At 42.3% G+C, this 22,158-nt stretch overlaps 1 protein-coding gene across 26 annotated transcripts in view; it reads right to left on the reverse strand.

Moving 5' to 3' along the window:
- Positions 1-1,044: 1,044 nt before the first annotated feature.
- CD44 (CD44 molecule (Indian blood group)) overlaps positions 1,045-22,158 on the reverse strand; it is an 88,143-nt gene continuing 67,029 nt past the window's right edge. For 18 of the 26 annotated variants that reach the window (XM_060103132.1, XM_060103131.1, XM_060103158.1 and 15 more), the window contains 7 exons: positions 20,633-20,734; positions 18,548-18,637; positions 17,465-17,671; positions 14,380-14,445; positions 10,365-10,436; positions 8,159-8,237; positions 1,045-1,985 (listed from right to left, as the gene is read on the reverse strand). In XM_060103132.1, the coding sequence (XP_059959115.1) occupies positions 1,781-1,985; positions 8,159-8,237; positions 10,365-10,436; positions 14,380-14,445; positions 17,465-17,671; positions 18,548-18,637; positions 20,633-20,734 (821 nt within the window). In that variant the 3' untranslated portion in view covers positions 1,045-1,780. The remainder of the gene's footprint in view (positions 1,986-8,158; positions 8,238-10,364; positions 10,437-14,379; positions 14,446-17,464; positions 17,672-18,547; positions 18,638-20,632; positions 20,735-22,158) is intronic. The other 8 variants (XM_060103143.1, XM_060103156.1, XM_060103150.1 and 5 more) reach the window with 5 other exon arrangements.

The following is a 22,158-nucleotide window of genomic DNA, read 5'->3' on the forward strand; positions in this document are numbered from 1 at the left end:
GAGCGGGGTGGGGGGGGGGCGGGTATGAGGGTGGGGAGGGGAGAGCAGAGGTTGAGAATGAGCAGAAAGCCAGCATCTCTCCTTTAAGTATATCCTTCAGAATCAATTCTTGCTGTAAGCCCAGCCCTGATCCATGTGGGACCTTTTTCTTTTCTTCCTTCGTCTTCATATTTGGGCTGAGAAACATTGCCAGTTAAGCATATCAATTTAGGAAACAGATTACTTTTTATGGGTCCCATTTTATAGGAACACTTACTTTACAGATTCAGTTTCTTCTATTACAAGTAGCCTTTGGAAGTTCCAGGACCAAAGGAGCTTCCTCAATTTATAAATAAAGACCACAGAGGACTTGCCAACCAAGGGACAAAGCCATTACTCTCTTATTTGGCCATAAAGCTGCCTATCTGGTGATAAGATTCCAATGGTGGGAAGCCCTGTAACCTTTTGAGGGATTCTCCAGGCACTTAACTTAACCCTGAGGAGCAACTGCGTTGGGGACAGACTTGGCTTGGGAAAATATAAGCAAATACAGCCATAAAAATCCTCCAACAGGATCTGCACTGTTCCCTACCCCACTTTCCCAATCTGTGTCGATCAGTTGGGTACTGTCTAGGCTTGTTGATTTCCACTGGTTTCTCCTTTTATTGCAAAAGGTCACAGAAGGCACTTCCATATTGTTTTTGGACGCCACGAACAGGGTCAGCGTCTAGGACATGGGACATCACAAATGGTCGGTCATGCAAATTTGATGTGACTTTTTACAGCCTTTCAGGGGAGAGACTAGGTAGCCGTTAATACATAAGAGCAGCTGGAGCTCCTCCTCTCACAATTCTGGTTCTAAGACAGGACAGAATGACTTCAGAGCATCAGAAATAAAACAATGCTATCTGCCTTGATCCTCTGTGAGATTTGGGTGAGTGAGCCTGACTGGGGGCTTAGCTCTGAGATGAAGAGCTGCAAGGGGGACCCTCTCATGTCTCCCTGATGAGCTGTCGGGACCCAGACTTTGCTGGTTAAGAAACTGAAGGATCACAGCACAAAGGGTTAAGGTGGAAGGAGTACAGATGTTTATTATGAATTAGCGTAAACCTTTTTATGCTTCTGACAAAGTAACAACAACAAAATAATCATTCTGATCAAAGGATCTCCAGGGTTTCATATTTCAAAAACACAGATAAATAGCTTACTACAGATAAATAGCTTCACCTTTTGGGTATTTTCCAGAAGCATCTGAAAATTTTCCAGGGGGTCTGTAGAAGGGGATGTGTGACCAGTGCACCTCCTTCCCCTACCCCACTGGAAAGAAATGCCCAGGGATTGAGCTGATGGAAGGGCAATATGGACCCATTCAAATTTCCTCCCAGGGACCAATCCCTCTTAGCCCTGGGGGATGTCCTTAGCTGATGTCTGTTCCCTGGTCGGTGCGGTGGAGGGAAGGTTGAAGATCAGGAAGATGGATGTGTGGCTTTTGCTAGAAGCCGTCCATAGCACACCCCAGGGTGGGGTGAAAGGCTTCTAGGTGGGAACTGGGACAGTCAAATTCTTGCCGATTATTAACTGGGCCCTCATTTCAGAAAGCAATGCTGTTTTTGTAAATTGGAACTGACTTTAAGAAACAAAACACACACTCAAAAAACCCCAAAAAGGAATAGAAAATTTTATGCTGAAAAAAGATCCCCAATGAAAAAATCAGTAGCACATCGCATCTGTGAAGTGTCCCAGCTCCCTGTAAAGATTATGTCTCTGACAATGGTTTCTTTCCAAGGTCATGGAGTAGGTGTTACACCCCAATCTTCATGTCCACATTCTGCAGGTTCCGCCTCTCATCTGCGGTCATAAACTGGTCTGGGGTCTTTGACGACTCCTTGTTCACCAAATGCACCATCTCCTGAGACTTGCTAGCTTCTCCGTTGAGTCCGCTGGGCTTTCTCTCCTGCACAGTGCCATTGCCATTGTTGATCACCAGCTTTTTCTTCTGCCCACACCTAATAATTTAAAATATCACAAGAGAAATGGTGCAATGACCCAATTATCATCATCACTGCCACTGCCACCATCACTACAGTTGATGACAGTCTGAGTATGTTTCATCCTACTGACTCTTAACAAGTGGCACTTCTCAAAGTGAGGTCCTTGAACCAGCAGCAAAAGCATCACCTGTAAATTAGTTAAAAATGCAAATCCTCAGCCCCACCCCAGACATACTAAATCAGAAAACTCAAGGAGAGGGGCCCAGGGTCTGTGGTTTAGCAAACCCTCAAGGGCTTTCTGATGTGCACTTGAGTTTGAGAATCAGTGGTCACAGCTTTGGGAAGACAGTGCTATTATTATCCCATTATCACAGCCAAAGAAATCCTGGGGCTCAGAAAATTCCATAACTTGCCCCAGGTTATTCAACAAATACTAAAAGAATTGGGATTCAAACCCCGGTGTGTCTGACTCCCAAGTTCTAACTCTCCTTCCACCGTACTAGGGAAAGGAAATGTTTGCCTCTTTTAAACTCCAGCCGTTTCTGCAGGCTCAGATAAACCATCAACGGAACGACTGTAAATCATCCTGATTTGCGTATTCAAGGAAGTCCCATTCCTTCCTCTTCCGGTCAACACGTTGTGGGCCTTGTCGGGGTTATTACTGCAAGTACCGAGAAGAATGAGACAACTCTTTTCTAGAAGTATAAGGCCATATTGATTTTTCTCTTAACATTGGTTAACTGCTGTATAACCCTGGATATAGGAGGTTTAACTACCTCCTAGGCAAGTTGTTCACTATTACCTTAAGATTTCTCAGTAACATTACTTAAGATTCAAATGCAGAAGGTCTTCTATGGAAGAGCATGACCTTGGCCTTGTTGCTGGGTCAGAGCATTGCCTTATCATACCCAGCCTGACACAATGCTTCCTCTTTCCTGTAACATAATCATTGCCACACATCTAGAAGTCAGATGCTGCTTAAACAAAAGCAAAGGTGCAGACCCTCACAACTACACATGGAGTGGGGATGAGGGGAAATGGGCTAGCATTTATTGGACACCTCCTGAATGCCAGGCACTTTGTATGTAATTTCATGTAATCCTTACAATAATCTCACAAAGCAGCTGTTATTCCCATTATACAGCAGTGGAAACTGAGGTTCAGGGAGGTTTAGAAACTAGCTTGAGGGACTGAGTCAATATTCAAATCTAGGCTTTTATGACCAAAAGCCTGGGCTCTGCCACACTCTATTCAGGCTACTAACCATCTGGAGATTTGGAAACAGTATGAAGTCGGAATTGTTCACTTTGCCACTGGATATTTGGAGTTGTACAGACAAAGCTTCTATTATTCATGATCATGGGCCATTCCCTCTGGGACTGCCAAGGCCATAAACTTTAATCCCTTGTTTGGGGAAGTAGACATTATACATCCTGAATAGCAGGTTGACCCTGTCTCCTCTGGCATGACGGTTGATGAGGGGTCAGGGGAAGAAGAATGCTTGACTTGTGTGGTCTGTGGGGCTGGACATATGGATGCAGTCCACATAGACAAGAGCAGGGGCTTGGAAGGCCTGGTTTGGGGACCTTAACGCTGTGTGACCTGGGGCAACTCACTTCACTTCTCTGAACCTCAGCTTTCTTATCTGTAACACCAGGCTGTTCAGAGTACCAGTGTCAAAGGATTGTGAAAATCCCTTGAAACAGAGCCTGGCACTGGATACATAAGTCTACCACTGTTTTATTTGTTCCTCTTCTGAACAACATGGGGTGAGGAAACCGAGGCCTTGGATAAGCACTTAGGACAGTATCTGGAACACAGTAAATATTCAAGAAGCACTTGCTGTAATTGTTAATATAACCAGAGCCATATGAAATGTGTTTGGTTTGTTTCTTCTGGCTACCTCCACCCACCTTGTTATATTTACTCTGAAGATGATGGAAAAGGCCAAAGGTGGACGCTGCTTATGTTTTTTCAGATTGCCAGGGGGTATCTCATATGTTCTTTGTTTTCGATAGTTTTTTGTTTAAATTCAATTTTATTGAGTGTAGTTGATTTATATAATGTTGTGTTAATTTCTGCTGTACAGCAAAGTGATTCAGTTATACATACATATATACATATACATTCTATTTCATATTCTTGTCCATTGTGGTTTATCACAGGATATTAAATACAATTTCCTGTGCTATGGAGTAGGACCTTGTTGTTTATCCATTCTATATATAATAGTTTGCATCAGATGTTTTTTGGAGAAAATGTGTCTTATTAAAGTAAATCCCATTCACCTACCTAATGTGTACTTGAGAGGTTGGATGAAATATTGCAGGGAAGTGATTTATACTCATAAAAAATGTTTGTGCAAGGGGGTGAAGTGGGGAGTAATGTTATTACCCTAAACGAAGCTGACTTTGAAAGTGGGTAATATTCAACGTGCAGGGCTTAGGAATATTGGGCTTGGGTTTGGTCCTGACCCCATTTCCCTTTGGATTCATGGTCTCTGTTTTTTGTCTGAGTTGCTTCAGGAGGGAAGGGTGATGCTCATAAATAACTCAGCCCAATATTTGGTGCTCCGGGCATTTCATAAGCACTTTTAAAAAGCAAGTTCTAATTTTTTTCATTCTTATTAGTTATAGGAATGTTAAAAGAAACATTAGAGCTGAGGGTACTTCAGAGGTGATCCAGCTAACCTCTTTTCTGAGTCCAAGAAGTCGAGCATATCACGCGAAGCTACCCCGCTAGGTATGGCAGGAACTACACCGGATCTGCAACTTTATGACTTTATGACTCTAAAGGTCAGAGATTTTTACTGAACTGCCTCTTGCCTGTATCTCCTTTCCCCTTCAATCTCAGGCATTAGCTGAGGATGCAGTGACGACACGATGTAGAAGATACCAGACCGAAGCCTGGCCAGGAGCGGGTGGGGTTTAGAACCCAGGTAACATATCTTTAGGGCATGGGGGAATTTATCCTGAAAGACTTGGGTGGGTGGGGAGTAACTTAACAACTGACCTCCTGTCTCTTCTACCTGACAGTCCTTAAAGATATTTAGAGATTTATTTTGCATTGTGTTGGAGCTTTGCCATTCCATCCAGTAGCCACCAGCCAGATGTGTCTATTTAAATTTAAGCTAATTCAAATGAAATAAAATTTAAAATTCACTTTTTTTTTTTTTTTTTTTTTTGGTACGCGGGCCTCTCACTGTTGTGGCCTCTCCTGTTGCGGAGCACAGGCTCTGGACGTGCAGGCTCAGCGGCCATGGCTCACAGGCCCAGCCGCTCTGCGGCATGTGGGATCTTCCCGGACCGGGGCATGAACCCATGTCCCCTGCATCGGCAGGCGGACTCTCAACTACTGCGCCACCAGGGAAGCCCTAAAATTCACTCCTTAAGTCGAACTAGCCACATTATGAGTGCTCAGTAGCCACAAGTGATTAGTGGTTGTGTATTAGCACAAATGTGGAACACTTTTGTCATCACAGAAAGTTATACTGGACAGCTCTGCTGTAGAGGGCAGAAGGAGACTGGGTGAGCAGAGATTACAGTGAGCTACACTGCTACAGTTTTAAGATGATGGAACTCACGGATCACTTCCTCATGGGAGCCCATGTTTAACTCTCCCACCTCCACTTCAGCAATTAATGCTTTTCCACTTTTATCTTTTAACTGTAATTCACATAACAGGGCCTGGCCCAGAGAATGTTCTCAATAAACATTAGCTGACTCAAATTCAACAGGCCAATGGTGTCACGAAAGCTCAAGATTCTCGCAGAGAAGGGATGGTACCCTTTTCGTTTTAATGTCTTCCTGTTCTCTGCAGTGTTGACTGTCGTAACCACCCCTCAAAAGAGGTTTGCTGAATAACTGAATGGCTGCTGTAGGCTTCTTTTCCTCAACCAAACTTTCTTTGATGAAAATAGGATTCTGTATCCCTCTATAATGCAACACGCAAAGCAGAAAGGCCTCAGCCTTTTAAGAGGATTAGAAATGGGCTGGCAGCTTTAGAAACACACTGCACATTCAGGGGCCTGTGCAGCTGTTAACCACCCTTTAGCTACGTGGCAAATCTGTTTTTGATTATCAAATCAGGACATAGTAATTTACAGCATCCAAGCAGCTACTTTCCCTGTGAGACACTTGCTGTGCCAGCTCCTGTGTGTCCCTGTTTGCCTGTTGCCAGGGTGACCACCGGTCTTGGCAGGAGGAGGAGGAAAGCAAGGGGGCCCGTTTTTGCTGCAGACATGATGAGAAGTGACACAGGAGCTAACCAGCTACACTGCAGGGACTCCAGCTGCTCTGGGGACAACTGAGATGCTTCTCCAAGTTCTCCCCCACGCTGAGAGCATCTGAGGCCAACGTTTCTATGGTGACGTGCACAAAGCTTATGGACTGTATATGTGAGCAGAAGTGGTGCATTCTAGGGCCTGGAACAAAAGGGTTGATTTCTGACAATAGGAAATTCATATTTAATTGAGCAAAAGTCATCTAGGAGAAAACACAGAGGCCGAGGGAAAGTATAAAGACTCTTTGTAAGGGCTCCCTCAAATCGCATTATTTAAATTCAACTAAAAAAAAAAATCTCTTTCCATTTAGTCATGGGAGACTTCTAGGAGGTCTTTCAGATTTATTTTCCTAGTTTTTGTTCCTTATACAATTGGCTATCATGACTAATTATTTTTTATGCCTTCAAAGGTACAGATGGCAACACAGCTATTCAACTTTAAAAGCACTTTCTTTAACTTGTACCAGTGTAAAATGACATTATTTGATTTCTCCGATAAGTAGAGATACTGCATGGGCTGTAACACGGCAATGAAATGAGCTGTTTCTTGCTTTCCAAAAGCCAACAAGAAAGATTCTAGAATTTTCTCCAGGCCTTTCCCCAAATGGAGGGGCATTTTCTGGCCTGTTAGATGATCCAGTGATACAATCAGTGTGGTCCCACTTGGATGTAAGCTTCTTTTGCCTTATAAGAAGAAACCTCAAGGCATGTTTACCAAAGGTTAAATGTTCCTCTGCATTTGCTTGGAGAAACATCGTGGCTCTTTAGAACATCTTGAACAGGAAATTTAGCATTACACTTCTGGAATACCCCTGTGAAAGCTCATTTCCTCTGATGCTAGAATTACCGTTCTCCTTCACTTCATTTTAGGTAGCATTATTTCTAGAGCCTGGTCACAGCTCAATCAGGTATATGCATTGTGTACGTTCCAAAACGATAGGCCTTGGTTGAGGTAGGAGAGAGGGGACGTTTGACAGTATGAAAACAGCCCACATGCCAGTTCTAGGGAGCTGTCGTTTTTCAGACTTCCCTAAGGAAAGTTTTTTATTGTCTCATACACCTCAGTCTCAGGGAACTCTACATAGGCCATAACCTGAATCCTTTCAATGACAGCTTCCAGAAAGCAGAAAATACTGTCATTCCAAAAAAAAAAAAAAAACTCAACAAATAAAAACACAAACCCAATGCCTACTTTAGGTAAGGGTTCTAGAAGTTTCTAGGGGCCTCAGACAGGATAAAGGGCCAACCCTTGAATCTCTATATAGCGTTTTTGTGCACTATGAATTCACAATAAATATGTGTTTAATGAATCAATGAATGAATATACCTTTTATGTCTTCCTGGTGAGATATTGCATGACTTTCATCACATAGAGTCTCCATGGGCTTAACCCCCCCAAAATTAAGAACCACTAAAAAGTCAACCACTATTTAAAAGCAAATGTCCAAATAATCACAGTCTCCTTTCTCTAAGAAGTATGCCAGAGCAGAGCTTCTTAAACTGTACTGTCCACATGAATCCCTTAGGTCTTATCAAAACACAGACTCTGATACAGGAGGTCTGGGGTAGGGCCTGAGATGCTGCCTTTCTAACAAGCTTCCAGGGCGCGGAGGCTGCTGGTTCCAGGGACTACACTCTGAGTAGCAAGGACATATCACCTAAGGCTTTTTAGTTTTAGATTAAAGTATGGTTGACTTACAATATTCTATTAGTCCCAGGTATACAACATAGTAATTCGATATTTTTATAGATTGTACTCTGTATAAAGTTAATATAAAATATGGGTTATATTCCCAGTGTTATACAATATATCCTTGTAGCTTATCTGTTTTATACTTAGTAGTTATACAGCCCAAGTTTAAATGATGCCCTTTCAAGGTTGAAGGCCCTGAAGAGCATCCCCTTACCTCCTCCTACTGTTGACAGCGATGCAAACTGCAAGAATCAAAGCCAGGGCCAGGAGAGATGCCAAGATGATCAGCCATTCTGTTGGGAAGCAAAAGATATCCATGAACTTGGGAAATAAGCTTGTGAAAACAGAAATGTACTTTATAAATTGACCTGGTCCAAAAAAAGAATTACAGTCAGCTCTATACATGGGTCCAACCAAAGGTCCAGTCAATAGACAGATAATACTGGAAGAATCATTTTGCTATACATCTTTGCCCAACAGGACTCTTGTTTTCATCTCTTATCATCAGTCAAGATTTCCAAGTCCCCCCAAGAAAAACACGTTTCCAAAAATGTGTAGGATGACCTGTGGGAACTTGTAGGTGCCTTTGGTGCAATGTTATTAAATAAATTAAAGGAACATCCCTTAAAAGGAACATTCCTTTCCTATATGAGAGCATCCACCTTACATTTTATTAAGGAACAAAAATGGAGGCCACTAGAGGGTGGGAAAAAGGACAGTCCTGTGTGTATAGGGCGGGGTCATTTGGCAAAACTTATCAAAATCCTTCAAGATATACAGCCTTTGATCCATCATTAACACTTCTAGGAATATATAGGACCTCAGACTTAGCTATAAAGATGTTTACTACTGTGCTATTTGTGATAGTAAAGTTGGAAACAACCTACTATCCAACAGTTAGGGACCGGTTAAATGAATTAGGGTACATCCATTGTATTGTGTACTAAGATACAAGGGAAGAGTATTTAATGACATTGGAAAGCTGTAGCCAACCAGTTGGGAATGTAGTTTACTAAACAGTGTGTATAATTACATGTTTGTATAGAAATTAGATTGAAAAATAACAGAAAGGACATACATGAAAATGGTAACCATGGCATTTCTGGATGGTGAGGTAGATAATAAGGGATTTATATTTTTACCCTTTTGTTTAGCTGTATTTTCAAAAATGTCTCCAAAAATTAATGTATCACTTGTAGACCAATAAAATGTTATTTATATGTTTTAAAACCAAGCTTTAGTAGGATTAAAATATGACATGACAATTTGCAAGTCAATTGCAAAGTGGGCCGTATATCCACGCAATGAACTAAAGGTTAAGGAACAAGAAAAATGGGAAGCCATTCACTGGCCATTCTTCTTTAGGAAGCTTGATTCTCCTCTGATTTCCTGCTCAGTACTGCCTCTGTCTGACCTCTCCCTGGTTAGATGAGTTTGGGGAGGGAGGTAGAGTTAGGAGGTGTGGAGGCTGACAGGAAGTTACCATTTCTGTTCTTTTCCCAGGGTTCCAGCCCTGAGATGCTCCATATTCACTCTCACTAGAGCTGGGGAAAATCTTGCTGCCTGATTATAGCAAACTGCATCCCACCCACCCCCTCAGCCCACTCCCTCTCTCCACGTGCTATGCTCAGGTAAGCTGAGGTAAGGGGACGCGGCCCCTACCACGTTCTTCTCTCTCCCCAAGGGAGGCTCCGTCTGGAGACCTCTGAAGAGCAGAGAGGTAAAAGAGTCATTTACAACCCTAGGAAAAACCTTCCTTTATTGTAATCCCCCTTTACAAATGCCCAGTTTTGAGCCCAAGTCGAATAAAGAATTTGCCTCAAATGCCTTAAATCCTGATGCTGAAGGGAGCCAAGTGGCCCAGGCTTCTCGCTGCACATCACACATTCTGACACTTTCTTCTGTCTGGATCAGTAAAGACTGTCCCTCGAGAAAAAGTAGTTTTTTCTTTTAGTTTTTATGCCAGAAGAATATTCTCCCTCCGCCTAACATGACCCTTATATCTCCCCATTGTCTGCAATGCAAGGGGAAATTTACACGCTTCACCTCAAACCGGGAAGTAAAGAGATAACTGGACTGGGATAGGAAGGATCAGGGGATGACAAGGAGTCCCTGGGGTGATCACTCATTTGGGAAGGAAGCTGTAGTAACTAACATGGCGCTTCTTTGGGACGGACCAGGGACAGGTCTCAATAGGAGCTCAGTCAATCTATGGGACCGAGGAAAAAAGGAATGTTCCATCCTTTCCCACCAAGAGGCTGTGGTGCTCTCATTCACCCTTTAGCTTGAAAAGAGGGGCCATCAGCTTCAAGGTTAGACATGCAGGAGAATACGTTTTCTAGCTGGTCTCTGCTTCCTTTCTGGGACATTCAGAGAGACCCACTTTTAGCATTATTTTTCCTTCACAGCTCAAAACTCACCTGGAATTTGAGGTTTCCGCATAGGACCTGAGGTTGTGTTTGCCCCACGTTCCTGACTCTCACTTGAGTGTCCTAAAGAGAAAAACAACATCTCTCAACCAAAGTTTGGCACGTATAACCACGAGTTCCTTACCGAGTAGCACATAGGGCCAATCTCTATGTGCTGCATCACTGTAAAGCTATTTATAGATTCAAGCCACAGACATTTATAATGTGTTGCATGAAAAAACACCTTCCCAGAAAAACTCGGTTTGATTAAGGCTAAGGTTTGGAAATGTTATTTTTCTACAAGAGCATGAGAATTCTCAGCAGCAGTACTATGCAGTGTTTAAGAGGCTGTAAAGCAGGACAGCCCTGGATTCAAGCCATACTTCTGTCTCTTGCCAGCAACATCTGCTGCGTCAAGTCATCCCTCTCTAGGTCTCAGTTTTCTCACTCATAAAATGGAGTAATAATAGAATCTACTTCATCATCATTTTACAGAGGTTTAAAGAAGTGCACACGAATGGTAATTGTGTGCAGTTACTGTAATAGGGAAGAACCTCCGTTTCTATTACAAGTCAGTCACTAAAGGGATGTTACCTATAAGCTTAAATTATATATAATGGCCCATCTTTGGGAACCCAGCCTCCCAGGGAATGAGCATTATGGTAAAATATCTTTGTTTCACTCATAGGAAACATTCTGATCAGCCTCACCTGTGAATGACTGCAGGAAGGAAGAAATTAACACATCCCCTCGGGAGGCTGACCAGAAACCAGGAAAAGTTTGACTTTATTCCCTCCTCTTTTAGGATAAAAGAAGCCTGAATTCTAACTCAGGCAAGGTTGTTCCTTGGGATACCAGTCCATCTTCTCGGTCTGCTGGCTTTTTGAATAAAGTCACTATTCCTTGCCCCAACACCTCATCTCTTGATTTATTGGCCTGTCATGCAGCGAGCAGTACAAGCTTGCACACAGTAACATTACAATTTTCTGTTTTTAATTTTAGGACCTTGCTACCCTGCACCAGCAAGATCACGTGGGAGCTTGCTGGGAATACAGAGTCTTAGGCCTCATCCCAAACCTCAGAATCCTCATTTTAACAAGATCCCTAGGGGATTCAAATGCTCCAGGTAGTCGAAAACAAATCTAAAAACCACGTCCAATATCTTCAATAGATATAAATATAGGTATTAAAAAATAAGGATTTGGGGTGGGAGGGGCAATGGCCCCCTCTGTCTGTGAAAAAATCACCCGAAGGAGAGTGCCTGTTAATGTATTTCTGAAACATGCATTGCTTAGAAGACAACATTTTCTACTGCTACAAAACCAAATAAGGAGACAAATAAAGGATCTCAAACTGGAAGGAACAGGAAGTATCACAAGATAAAGAATCCACAAGTCAGAATGGGAGGTTCATCAAAATGATGGAGGAGGGGCTTCCCTGGTGGCTCAGTGGTTGAGAGTCTGCCTGCTAATGCAGGGGACGCGGGTTCGAGCCCTGGTCCGGGAAGATCCCACATGCCGCGGAGCAACTAAGCCCCTGAGCCACAACTACTGAGCCTGCGCGTCTGGAGCCTGTGCTCCGCAACAAGAGAGGTCGCGATAGTGAGAGGCCCACGCACCGCGATGAAGAGTGGCTCCCACTTGCCGCAACTAGAGAAAGCCCTCGCACAGAAACGAAGACGCAGCACAGCCAAAAATAAATAAATAAACAAAATGACGGAGGAATTATGTTTTAAAAGAAACTTCTAAGACATCTTGTGAAGGACACTCACCCAAATGAAAGTTTTGGTGTGTGTGTGTGTGTGTGTGTGTTTTGTGCTTCCTCCACTGCTTCAAAGCAAAATGTGAAAAATTCCCACTAAAATCAACTCTTTTTCCCTACCCAATAGGACCCCACTGCAGAATCCTGAAGGCTTCCAAGAAAAAAACCAAGGAAGTCTGTTTGGCTAATCAATGAATGAAGATGGCCAGGCCTTTAATGGTCTTTTTTCAGAGGGTCAAACTGTAGACTGTGCATAGGGGACTCTGAAATTTTGATGGCTGTGGTTATTTTGGGTAGAATGGCTTCTGTTTATGCAATTTGATGTTCTTGTGAAGCTCAAAATGGAGCAAAACAAAGTCTACCAGACATCTGGCTGTTTCAGCAGGCCATTTTGACAGTGGCCTTTTACTTTACAAACCTCAGAAGGAGTCCAAGGGGCTTCCTCTAGCTGCCTCCCAGAGGCCTTGGTCATTATTGGCAGGTGTTTGCCTGTACAGGTCATGGGATACTGGCCATCTAAACTAGAGATCCTTGCCTTGAAAACCACCTAAGAGGTACAACCACTCTCACTGGTCTTTCTCTGACTCATAGCAGCCTTTGATATTTGAATGGGAGGCCACTAATGGATCACGATCTCTATTTTGATTTTCAAAAAAGTGCCCCCAGCAAGGAAAGATCTGGGTGTGTGTACAACCAGATGAAACCTACCGTTTGAACAATACACACCTGCACAGGAGGCAAACAAAAGAGACTGCTCCCGCCCACCTGATTCTCACTTCAAGCAAGAGCCGAAGAAGACGGAGGAAGATGGACAAGACACAGCAGGCTGCCTCGCCTTGTGCCCTAGAGGCCTGCAAATCTAGCCCGGGTAGGGCTGGCTGGGGAAGTTCTGCAAAGAGGAACGCTTGACAATGCAGTTGGGAGGTGAGATCCAATCTAAGACATATGCACAGAGATCATTCAACTGGCTCTGACCGTGAGGAAGAAGTCTAAGACAGTGCTTCTCAAACTTCAATATACATACAAACCACCTAGTAGGGGAGGGGTGGGGGAGGCCTAGTTAAAATGCAGCTCTCCATTCAGTTGGTCTGGGATGACTGGGGAGTCTGCATCTCCAGCCAGCTCTTAGGTGATGTCCCTGCTGCTGGTCCAGGGACCACACTTGGAGTGGCTGGGGTCTCTTGATTTTAAAGAGCACTTCCTTTTAGTCAGAGATCCATATCATTTCCAAAACACTTTCAAATTCCTGATACCACACGCTCTTCACAAGAACTCTAGGTCAACCTGCCTTATGGCCTACTTTTGCTGCCTGGAGTAATGTTTCTAGGGGTGTGATCATTACAGTAATTACGGCAGTAATGATGGTCATGACAGGGTACTTTCTCCAGATCCTGCTTCTAGAGGCAATACGAGACCCCTGGGCTTGAAACCTGGCTCTACCACTCAGCTCACTAGTCATGTTAACTCAGCCAGGTTGCTTAGCCTCTCTGAGCCTTAGTTTCCTCATCTGTAATACTGGGATAATAATAGTACTGACATAATTAAATGAGTTAATAATAGATGAAACATATGAAATCACTGATATTTGACTGTTGACCTACAGAAATGGCAGTTTCATATGGTCCAACCTAATACATGTAAAGTGTTTAGAACAATGCCACCAGCACACAGTAAATTCTCAATAAAGGCTAGCTATTATGCCATGTTCAGGGAGGGGAGGTTATGCTAAATGCTTTACAAGTATACATCATTTAGTCTTTAAAACAACACCCTGTGACAATTATTATTATCCCAATTTTATTGGTTAGGAAATCGAGTCTCAGATCCTTTAAACAAGGTCTCTCATTAGCATGTGGAGGAGTTGGAATCAAACCCAGGCCGTTCTTCCTCCAAAACCCATGCTCTTAATCGCTCTGGTATAATGCAATGTTCAACTGAGCGCCTGCCTGAATTCTTCTTGATCCTTTCAGATGGAAGAATTTTCTTGAAAGCAGTAGTTCTCAAAGTGGAGTCCCTGTCCCAGCAGAATCAGCATTACCAGAGAACTTATTAGAAATACAAATGCTTGGGCTCCACCCCAGACCTACCAAATCAGAAACTTTAAGGATAAGGCCCAGCAACGTAGTTGAATAAGCCCTCCCCGTGGCTGTGATGCATGCAAAGAACGTATGAGAACCACTCTTCAGGAGACACTGACTCATACTTCATTAATAATCAGCAGGTTCAACAACAATAACAATAAATGACTAAAGCAGCTCAAACTCACCAGCTGATTCGGATCCATGAGTTGTATAGAACCTCCCGCTGGGGTCATGGGATGAGTCTTGGTCTTCTGTAAGGAGCAATAAAGGGAGATTCAGTACTGTGTGCTCAGTTACACCGCCATCTGCTTTTCCTCACGTGTGCATTTCCACAGAGCCCATCACAAAGTTTAACCTTTTAAAGGTGGCCAAAAACAATGACAAAGGAGCTTTGAATGGGTCCACGATATGAAATATTGTTCATTGCTTCATCTACTGATAAGCGGTCTAGAGCTTTAATCAAAATTTTAAAAACTGCGACAGCACAGACCTGCAAGGATGACCGTAGGAAGTGTGGCTTTAGTAAAAATCCCCAAACTGTAACACTCTACCAAAAATATTATGAGGTCTTGGCAAGTGTGAGGTGGGGATTTGATACGGTGTCTTTGAAATAAGGACTATATGCTTTGGATCATGACAAACGTGATCACTGGGAATGCGTGTAGTCTGTGGCTTACGGCATGAGACATTTCAAGAGATTTCTCTGAGGCAGGAAATAGAAAAAGGTTTTGGTGTGCAATAAGGGATCTTGGGGTTGAATCATGTAAGGATTCAAAGAGAAAAGTCAACTGCTTATTTATAGAAAAAGAGTCTGAAAATAAGTGAAAAAGAAATGGGGAGATGATAACTAACCTGTGGCTAAGGTGCGCCTGGTTAATAGACTATGTTCCAAATAATACTTCCCCAAAATTAAATCTGTATTTTTAACACCAAGAGTTACTATAATCCCATCTTCTCAAACATCCATCACCAAAAGGCTTTAGGTTGAGGCAAGTTTATGAATTGCTAAAATCTGGATCCACAGGTCAAATCTTGGGTTCAGCATATGGGAACTCTCAATCTTCTCCCTCCTCCCCACACGTTTTCCAAAACTATAATGGAATCTTAAAGCGAAACAACACAGGACAACAGTTCATAAAATGGCTATGGTCACCCATTATGAAAGGTTCTTATAAGGAATACACAGTAGTCTGATCTTCACCATGTCCTTTTTTAGACAAGGCAGACATAGGTGACCTGTAATCTATTATGTAATTGCACGGGGGAGATAGATTGTTTTGTTCCTCGGCTGATGGTTAGAAAAACTGAAAACAGCATTTGCTGAAATGCTGAACACCAATACCCCCAATACCACCACCACCATCACCATTATCACCACCACCATCACCACATCCACAATTCCAGATGTTTTCATTCTTAACATCAAGCAAAAAGATGGAGAAAAAAAATGTATGGGAGGAAATGAGCCTTTCTGAGTGTTCTGGAAGAAAACCAAGGGTGATAGATCATTTAATCCATGAAGAACCATGGAAAATCTGTCTGTACCAGCACAGAATGTAGAAGGAATCAGGGTATGTAAATATCAATTTTGTAGGAAGTATTTTATTTACTAACAAATAGACTATGTAATCCTTCGAGGCTACTGTAACTATTAAAATTGCCATTTAAAATTTAAATTCATTTGGGTGCATAAAGGGCTCTATTTTGCCATAAGAAACCAGGCAGTGCTCTAAGATTCATTTCTCCTGAAGAATACTGACACTGCTGCTAGGAATTTTTAATAACTGAGGGCAGACCTATGCTGAATAAAGAACCAACGGATGTAAGGGCTTTTGTCTTGCCAATACTGTCGAGGTTAGTATATATTTTTAAAATTTATTTATTTTTGGCTGCATTGGGCCTTCATTGCTGTGCGTGGGCTTTCTCTAGTTGCTGCAAGTGGGGGCTACTCTTCATTGCGGTACACGGGCTTCTCATTGTGGTGGCTTCTCTTGTTGCGGAGCACGGGCTCTAGGCATGCAGACTTCAGTAGTTGTGGCTCACCAGCTCTAGAGCGCAGGCTCAGTAGTGGTGGCGCACGGGCTTAGTTGCTCCGTGGCATGTGGGATCTTCCCGGACCAGAGCTCGAACCCGTGTCCCCTGCATTGGCAGGCAGATTCTTAACCACTGTGCCACCAGGGAAGCCCGAGGTTAGTATTTTTTAAAACTGTTTTCCTTGAAGCCCTGGGATGGGCAGCCCAAGCATGTGGGCTCTAGTAGAGAGGCCAAGCATGTGGCATTCTCATTCTGGGTTTTCTGTCCCACATCAAGTCACAGTATCACAGCTGTTATCTGTTTTACATATTGGGTTCTCATAAGATTTATTCTTCTTTTGAGAGGGAGGGGGATGGGAAAAGACATATGCTACTATATATATATATACACACACACATATGCTACCATATATATATATATATATATATATATATATATATATATATATATGTTTAAAATCATGAATCTTTAATATCCCTTAATGGTTGAATGGTAAGAATATTTGAACAGTTGGCACCAGGGAGAGTTCCATTTTAGTTTCTTAGCCAGGGTATTTTGCAGTTTCCTTTTCTTCAATGCTACTTTCTTAATGCAAACAGAGAAACAAAAATGGAAGCAGGGAGGATTGCTAGTTCCATGTGTAACTTAATTGAATAAGTCATCTTCAGTCATCTCTTTGCCATCACAACAAGAGAAAGGGTGCCTAGTCATTAATAGTAGATTGAATCATATAGTCTTAAGTGTACAACATAGTTAGAAGAGGTTATCCATAAGCTCTTAACCAAAAGTAAAATTCACCAATCTATCACCAATAAAAGAGAATTTCAGAGCAAAGATATTAGTATATGGAAATTATTCACACGTTGGGTAAAACCTTACTACATAGGCAGCATATACTAGTGGAATCAAATGAAATTGACACTTGACTACTTTTACTTACAAAAATATCCACTTCATATGGTTCAACTAAATATATCACAAGATCAGGAAGAAGACAAAGAAAGAAATTCTGCCATAACAATCAAGTCACAAAAAATAAATGGAAATTTCACAGGCTAATGAAAACATTATCTAAAATAAATCTATTGCACTAGAATGATGATCTGTGTGAAAGCCATTCCCATGTTACACATCAGTCTAATCACAGCCTACACAGAAGACATCCCCTATAATATGAAAGGATGTGTTGTTTCTCCCTATAGAGAAAGCAAACCAGATAACAAATGGCCAAATTACCTGGTAAAGAAAGATCAACATTAGAAGTAGAATCTCCAACAATAGTAACTTCAGTAACTTCAGGGGACCCAGTCTTAGCAGGGGTCACTGGGATGAGGGTTCTGTATTCATTTGTGTCTGGAGAATAAGGAGTGTAACCTTCCACTGAAGTAGTTGAGTCTTCAGAAAGATTTCCACCTCTTCTGCCACCTCTGCCACCATTCCTATCTGTGTGGAGGTGGAATCAATGGTAAACCCACATGTGTAAGACCACCACCAATCGTGTGCTTGTCTTCTGAACGTGAAATTGCTGCAAAAGCTTTCCACTTGTTATTTGTGAACGTGGGGCAAAAGACAGTGTGGTTTGTTACACTATTGAACAGAATCAATATTTTGCAATCAATACCGCCTGGACATCATTCAACAGAAGAGATTTTGGTGATCCTAATATCTAGAAGAGACATTTGTTGCATCATCTACCTGGCTTATTAAAATAAGGTTTATGCCACTAGAACTGTTACCTTGAAGCCAACTCAGGTACTCGATAATCTTGAGCTCTTACCCAATTGGACCCACCTTTGATGAAGTGGAAGAAACAAGCTATTGAGCTGACAGGTAAAATTATGCCCCCTGCGACTGGAAGAGCAAATGCAAAGTTTCAAAGACGTTGAGACTTTGATTATTCTTTCCTTTGCCAGAGGGCACTGCTTCTTGGTCACCAGCACCATGTATTTATGGTCCAGAGGATAAATGGCAAAATAATATTATTAATGCAAGGAAAATAGAGAGTGATATAATTCAGATCTTTCCACCAACTCAAACATAAGCGATCTGTTATTTTTAAACAAAGCCACTAACTCTGGAGTTTAATAAAACCAAACTTTAAGATTAAAAAAATATAGTTTGCATTTAATATACAATGGCTTCTAAGAGATCTACAAAGCAGAAGAATCCGAGAACCATCACCAGCCACAGCTTCTGATCAGGGGTAAGAGCACAACAACAGTCAACTGATGCACCTCCACCAAAGACACTGCAAAAGCACCCATAGTTCATTGACTTTTTTTTCAATAGCTGAAGCCACCTGGGCTTTACAGTCCTTACTGCTAGATGTTGGAGTAGCAGTCATGGGACGGTCTTTGTCTTCTTCCAAGCCTCCATGTGATGTAGAGAAGCTCTGAGTATCACTCTGCTCTGTTTCAATAAGGGATGAATCCAGTATTAATTTGTAGTCATGAAACAAACCCTCTGTTATCTGCTGACAGGGAGGATCTAATATAGTGGTGTCAGATGGGTCGATGCATAGGAATACCAAGGTTTGTGCACACCATTCTCCTCTGACTGATAGAAATGCGCAACAGAATTCTGCCTTGCCCCTAGTTGGCTTTGTTTTTCAGTATAATAAACAAGGTAAAATGCCAAGGTGAAATCTGGGCCAAAACTTTGCCCACCCTGGATCATCCTGGCCCAATTATAGCATTGCTTCCTGTCACTCAGGAAAATCAGAGAACTCAGAGACAAAGAAAAAGGAATGTTTGAATCCCAGCGTTCCTATCAGCCATCAAGAGCACCTTAGCTGTGTGTCAAGAAGCGTGACTACAGGGAAAATAAACATGATCATAACAGGTAGTATACATGTAACCACAAAAGAGACAGAAGTTCATCTAGAATAACTTGCTCAGGTAACTCAGATCAAATTTATACAAGGAAACACTTAAGACTCTTCTAAAGAACATTAAATTAAGTTACCATTGTACTCAGTTATTAGGTTTTTTTTTTGTGTGTGTGTGTGCTGTACGCAGGCCTCTCACTGTTGTGGCCTCTCCCGTTGCAAAGCACAGGCTCCGGACGCGCAGGCTCAGCGGCCATGGCTCACGGGCCCAGCTGCTCCGCGGCATGTGGGATCTTCCCGGACCAGGGCACGAACCCGTGTCCCCTGCATCGGCAGGTGGACTCTCAACCACTGCGCCACCAGGGAAGCCCCCAGTTATTAGGTTTTTGATCTCATCTGTGGATGAGAATTCTCATCACTGCCCTGAAATGCCAGGAAATGCTTGTCTGGGCAAACACAGGGTCCTCACTGATATATATCAATTTCAGGTTGAACCATTGCCCGTATCTGAAATGGCTTTGTTTTGAGTTAATTTCTTTTGCTTTCTTCTAAGAAAGGGACCGACCTCTGAGTTACACGTGCAAGCACTCCATAAAGCACACCGCTAAGCCATGTCCACCACCAAGTAAATATTACAACCAGGAGAGAGACAGTCACCAAATCCCAAACCCAACATCAGAACAAAAGTCAACAGGGACATAAAGTAGGAATATGAGACCCTCCATTGTCAAGGAGCCTTTTAAGGCTTATCTGCATCTCCTTTGACGCTTATTTACATTCTTGACAATTAACACGTCCTTGCTGATTTTTCCCTTTGCCTAAAAGGGCTCACATGAAAAGACTCCGCCCATTATGTGTAGCAAACAGTGAAATGAGGCCCTCTTAATTCTGGATTTCTTTCATATTCAGTCACGAAATTATGAATGACTTTATGGTGATCTCTAGGATAGCCCTGTATCTGTGGTGGACATTAAGGCAACTAGAAGTTTAGAATTGTTTCTACCAGATGTTTAGTGATAGGAAGAGATATAGCAAATGTTCCTCTTTTGTTCCCGGGCCCTGCAACCTATGTCAATTGTCAACAACATGCCTTGCTCCTCCTCTGTGGGCTGATGTGATTTCCGTACTCTCTGTGATGATCTGGCCCCACAACATGTTTTTACAACCATTGAAAAAAGGCTACCCCTCTTCTGCCTTGATTAAAAGATGGGAATCTAAAGGAGCTGGTCAGTTAAAGCATAGAGACACCACTGTCCTAGCTGTGGTCTTGAATTTCACTGACATAACTTCTCAGAAAAGGAAAATCAAGTGGAATGGAGTCCCACATCCTTTTTTTTATGTTTCAACATAAAGTCATTGAATCTGGAAAGCACCACAAATGAAGGTATAATCAGATTTAAAGAACCATCAAGAAAATATAGAAAATGAAGACAGCTTTTATGTTCTGAGCTGGGCTGAGCCACGTAGCACTGAATGTGCTGTCCCATCACCAAGCCCAAGCCCTGCATCGGGGCTAAGGAGAGCAAGAGCTGATGCAGCAATACAGATCAATAGAGACCGAGTGTCATTATCCTTACGAGTTGTCACTGAAAGAGGTCCTGTCCTGTCCAAGTCTTCCACCAAACCTGTGTTTGGATCTGCAGAAGGCTGAAGCGTTGTATTATGGCTGGTGTCCACATCTGAAGGAATTAAATCAGTGTTATTGCTTGATTTCCTAACTACTATCTGAGGGTTGTTTATGGTCTAGAGACAAATTATTCTTATATGCAAACCTGTATAAGAGGAAAGAAAGCACATACTGATTCATGTCTCCAGAATTGAAATGGATTATCATCTCTCCAAAAGAGCATCCCAGGAAATAACTGGTTTTCATTTAAAGGCTGAGTTGTATGAAAACGACAATTTTTGTTCTTTTTTTGCTGAATCTGGAAGAATGCTAAATGAGTACATGATGGGTCTCCCAAGCCTTGCAGACAGATGGAAATATAACCCACGTGTGACTTGTCCCATTCTACACAAGTGACCTGACACATGGAGAAAAGACAAAGTGCACTGGTTCAGGCACCATTTTGTCATATCCCCTTGATGTGGCACAAAAGCTTTTGTTACAGCCCTTTCCCTCATTTGCTCCCCTTTCGCTTCACAAAGTGAATGTACAAATAAAACGTAAAATCATCATCCCATACTATCTAGTTGGAGGCTACAGGAACAGTTTAGGCCAAGGAATAAGAAGCAATGGATGTCAGTGAATCATTCTTCCTATAAACGCAAGCAGGAAATGTCTTTGGAATGTAACATGTACAATGTTGAGTGGTACAGAAATTTCACTGAAATATTTATAGAAGCTGTTTCTAATGACTATCACAAATCGATTTTGCTGAAATAAGTCCTGAGTGAAATAGAGGCCACACAAACCATAAACACCATCACTTTTGCTGGCTCTAGGATTCAAAGTCCACCCACACTGCTGCCTCTGGGGAGATTTAATGTGCTCCAGATGACTCCGGAGGGAAACACTGGAATATTAGGCACCCACGTCTACATTGCAGCCTTTACATATAAAAAGAAAAGAGTATCGAGATCTTTGTAGGACAAAACGTGGCTGACTCTACTATTTAATAATAATAATAGTAGTAGTAGTAATAGTAATAGTAATTATTCAAAAAAGAAGAAAGGCTAACTAATCCAAATCAAAAACCCAAATGGATATTCTCCCAGAAGAAGTCCTGCCTGTTGATGGCCTCTAGACACTCTTGTTCATCTTTCCTTTAAGAGGTATCACACCACTCCATAGTTGAAGCCAATTGTAACGTTCTTGACATCATCAGTTTGACGGAAACTCTTTCCGTTCATCAGTATGGAGACTTAATATTGATTCTGAAGCTCTTTTACTGGCTTGGTTTTCCACAATGGTTATCATCAGAGCCTCTAGCCACCATGTGCATAAAATGTGTAATGGGCTTGCAAGTGGCACTTCAGTCACACCATATAATGGCCCCAACCTCACCATTCACACTCATCTTCCTTTGTGACATATGGATCCATTCACTCTGTCAAACTCATTCCTTGGCTTTCCTTCCTTTAAGCCTGTCCTTACATGTGC

This window comes from Mesoplodon densirostris, chromosome 7 (assembly GCF_025265405.1).
Source record: "Mesoplodon densirostris isolate mMesDen1 chromosome 7, mMesDen1 primary haplotype, whole genome shotgun sequence".
In the NCBI taxonomy this organism is placed as follows: Eukaryota; Metazoa; Chordata; class Mammalia; order Artiodactyla; family Ziphiidae; genus Mesoplodon; species Mesoplodon densirostris.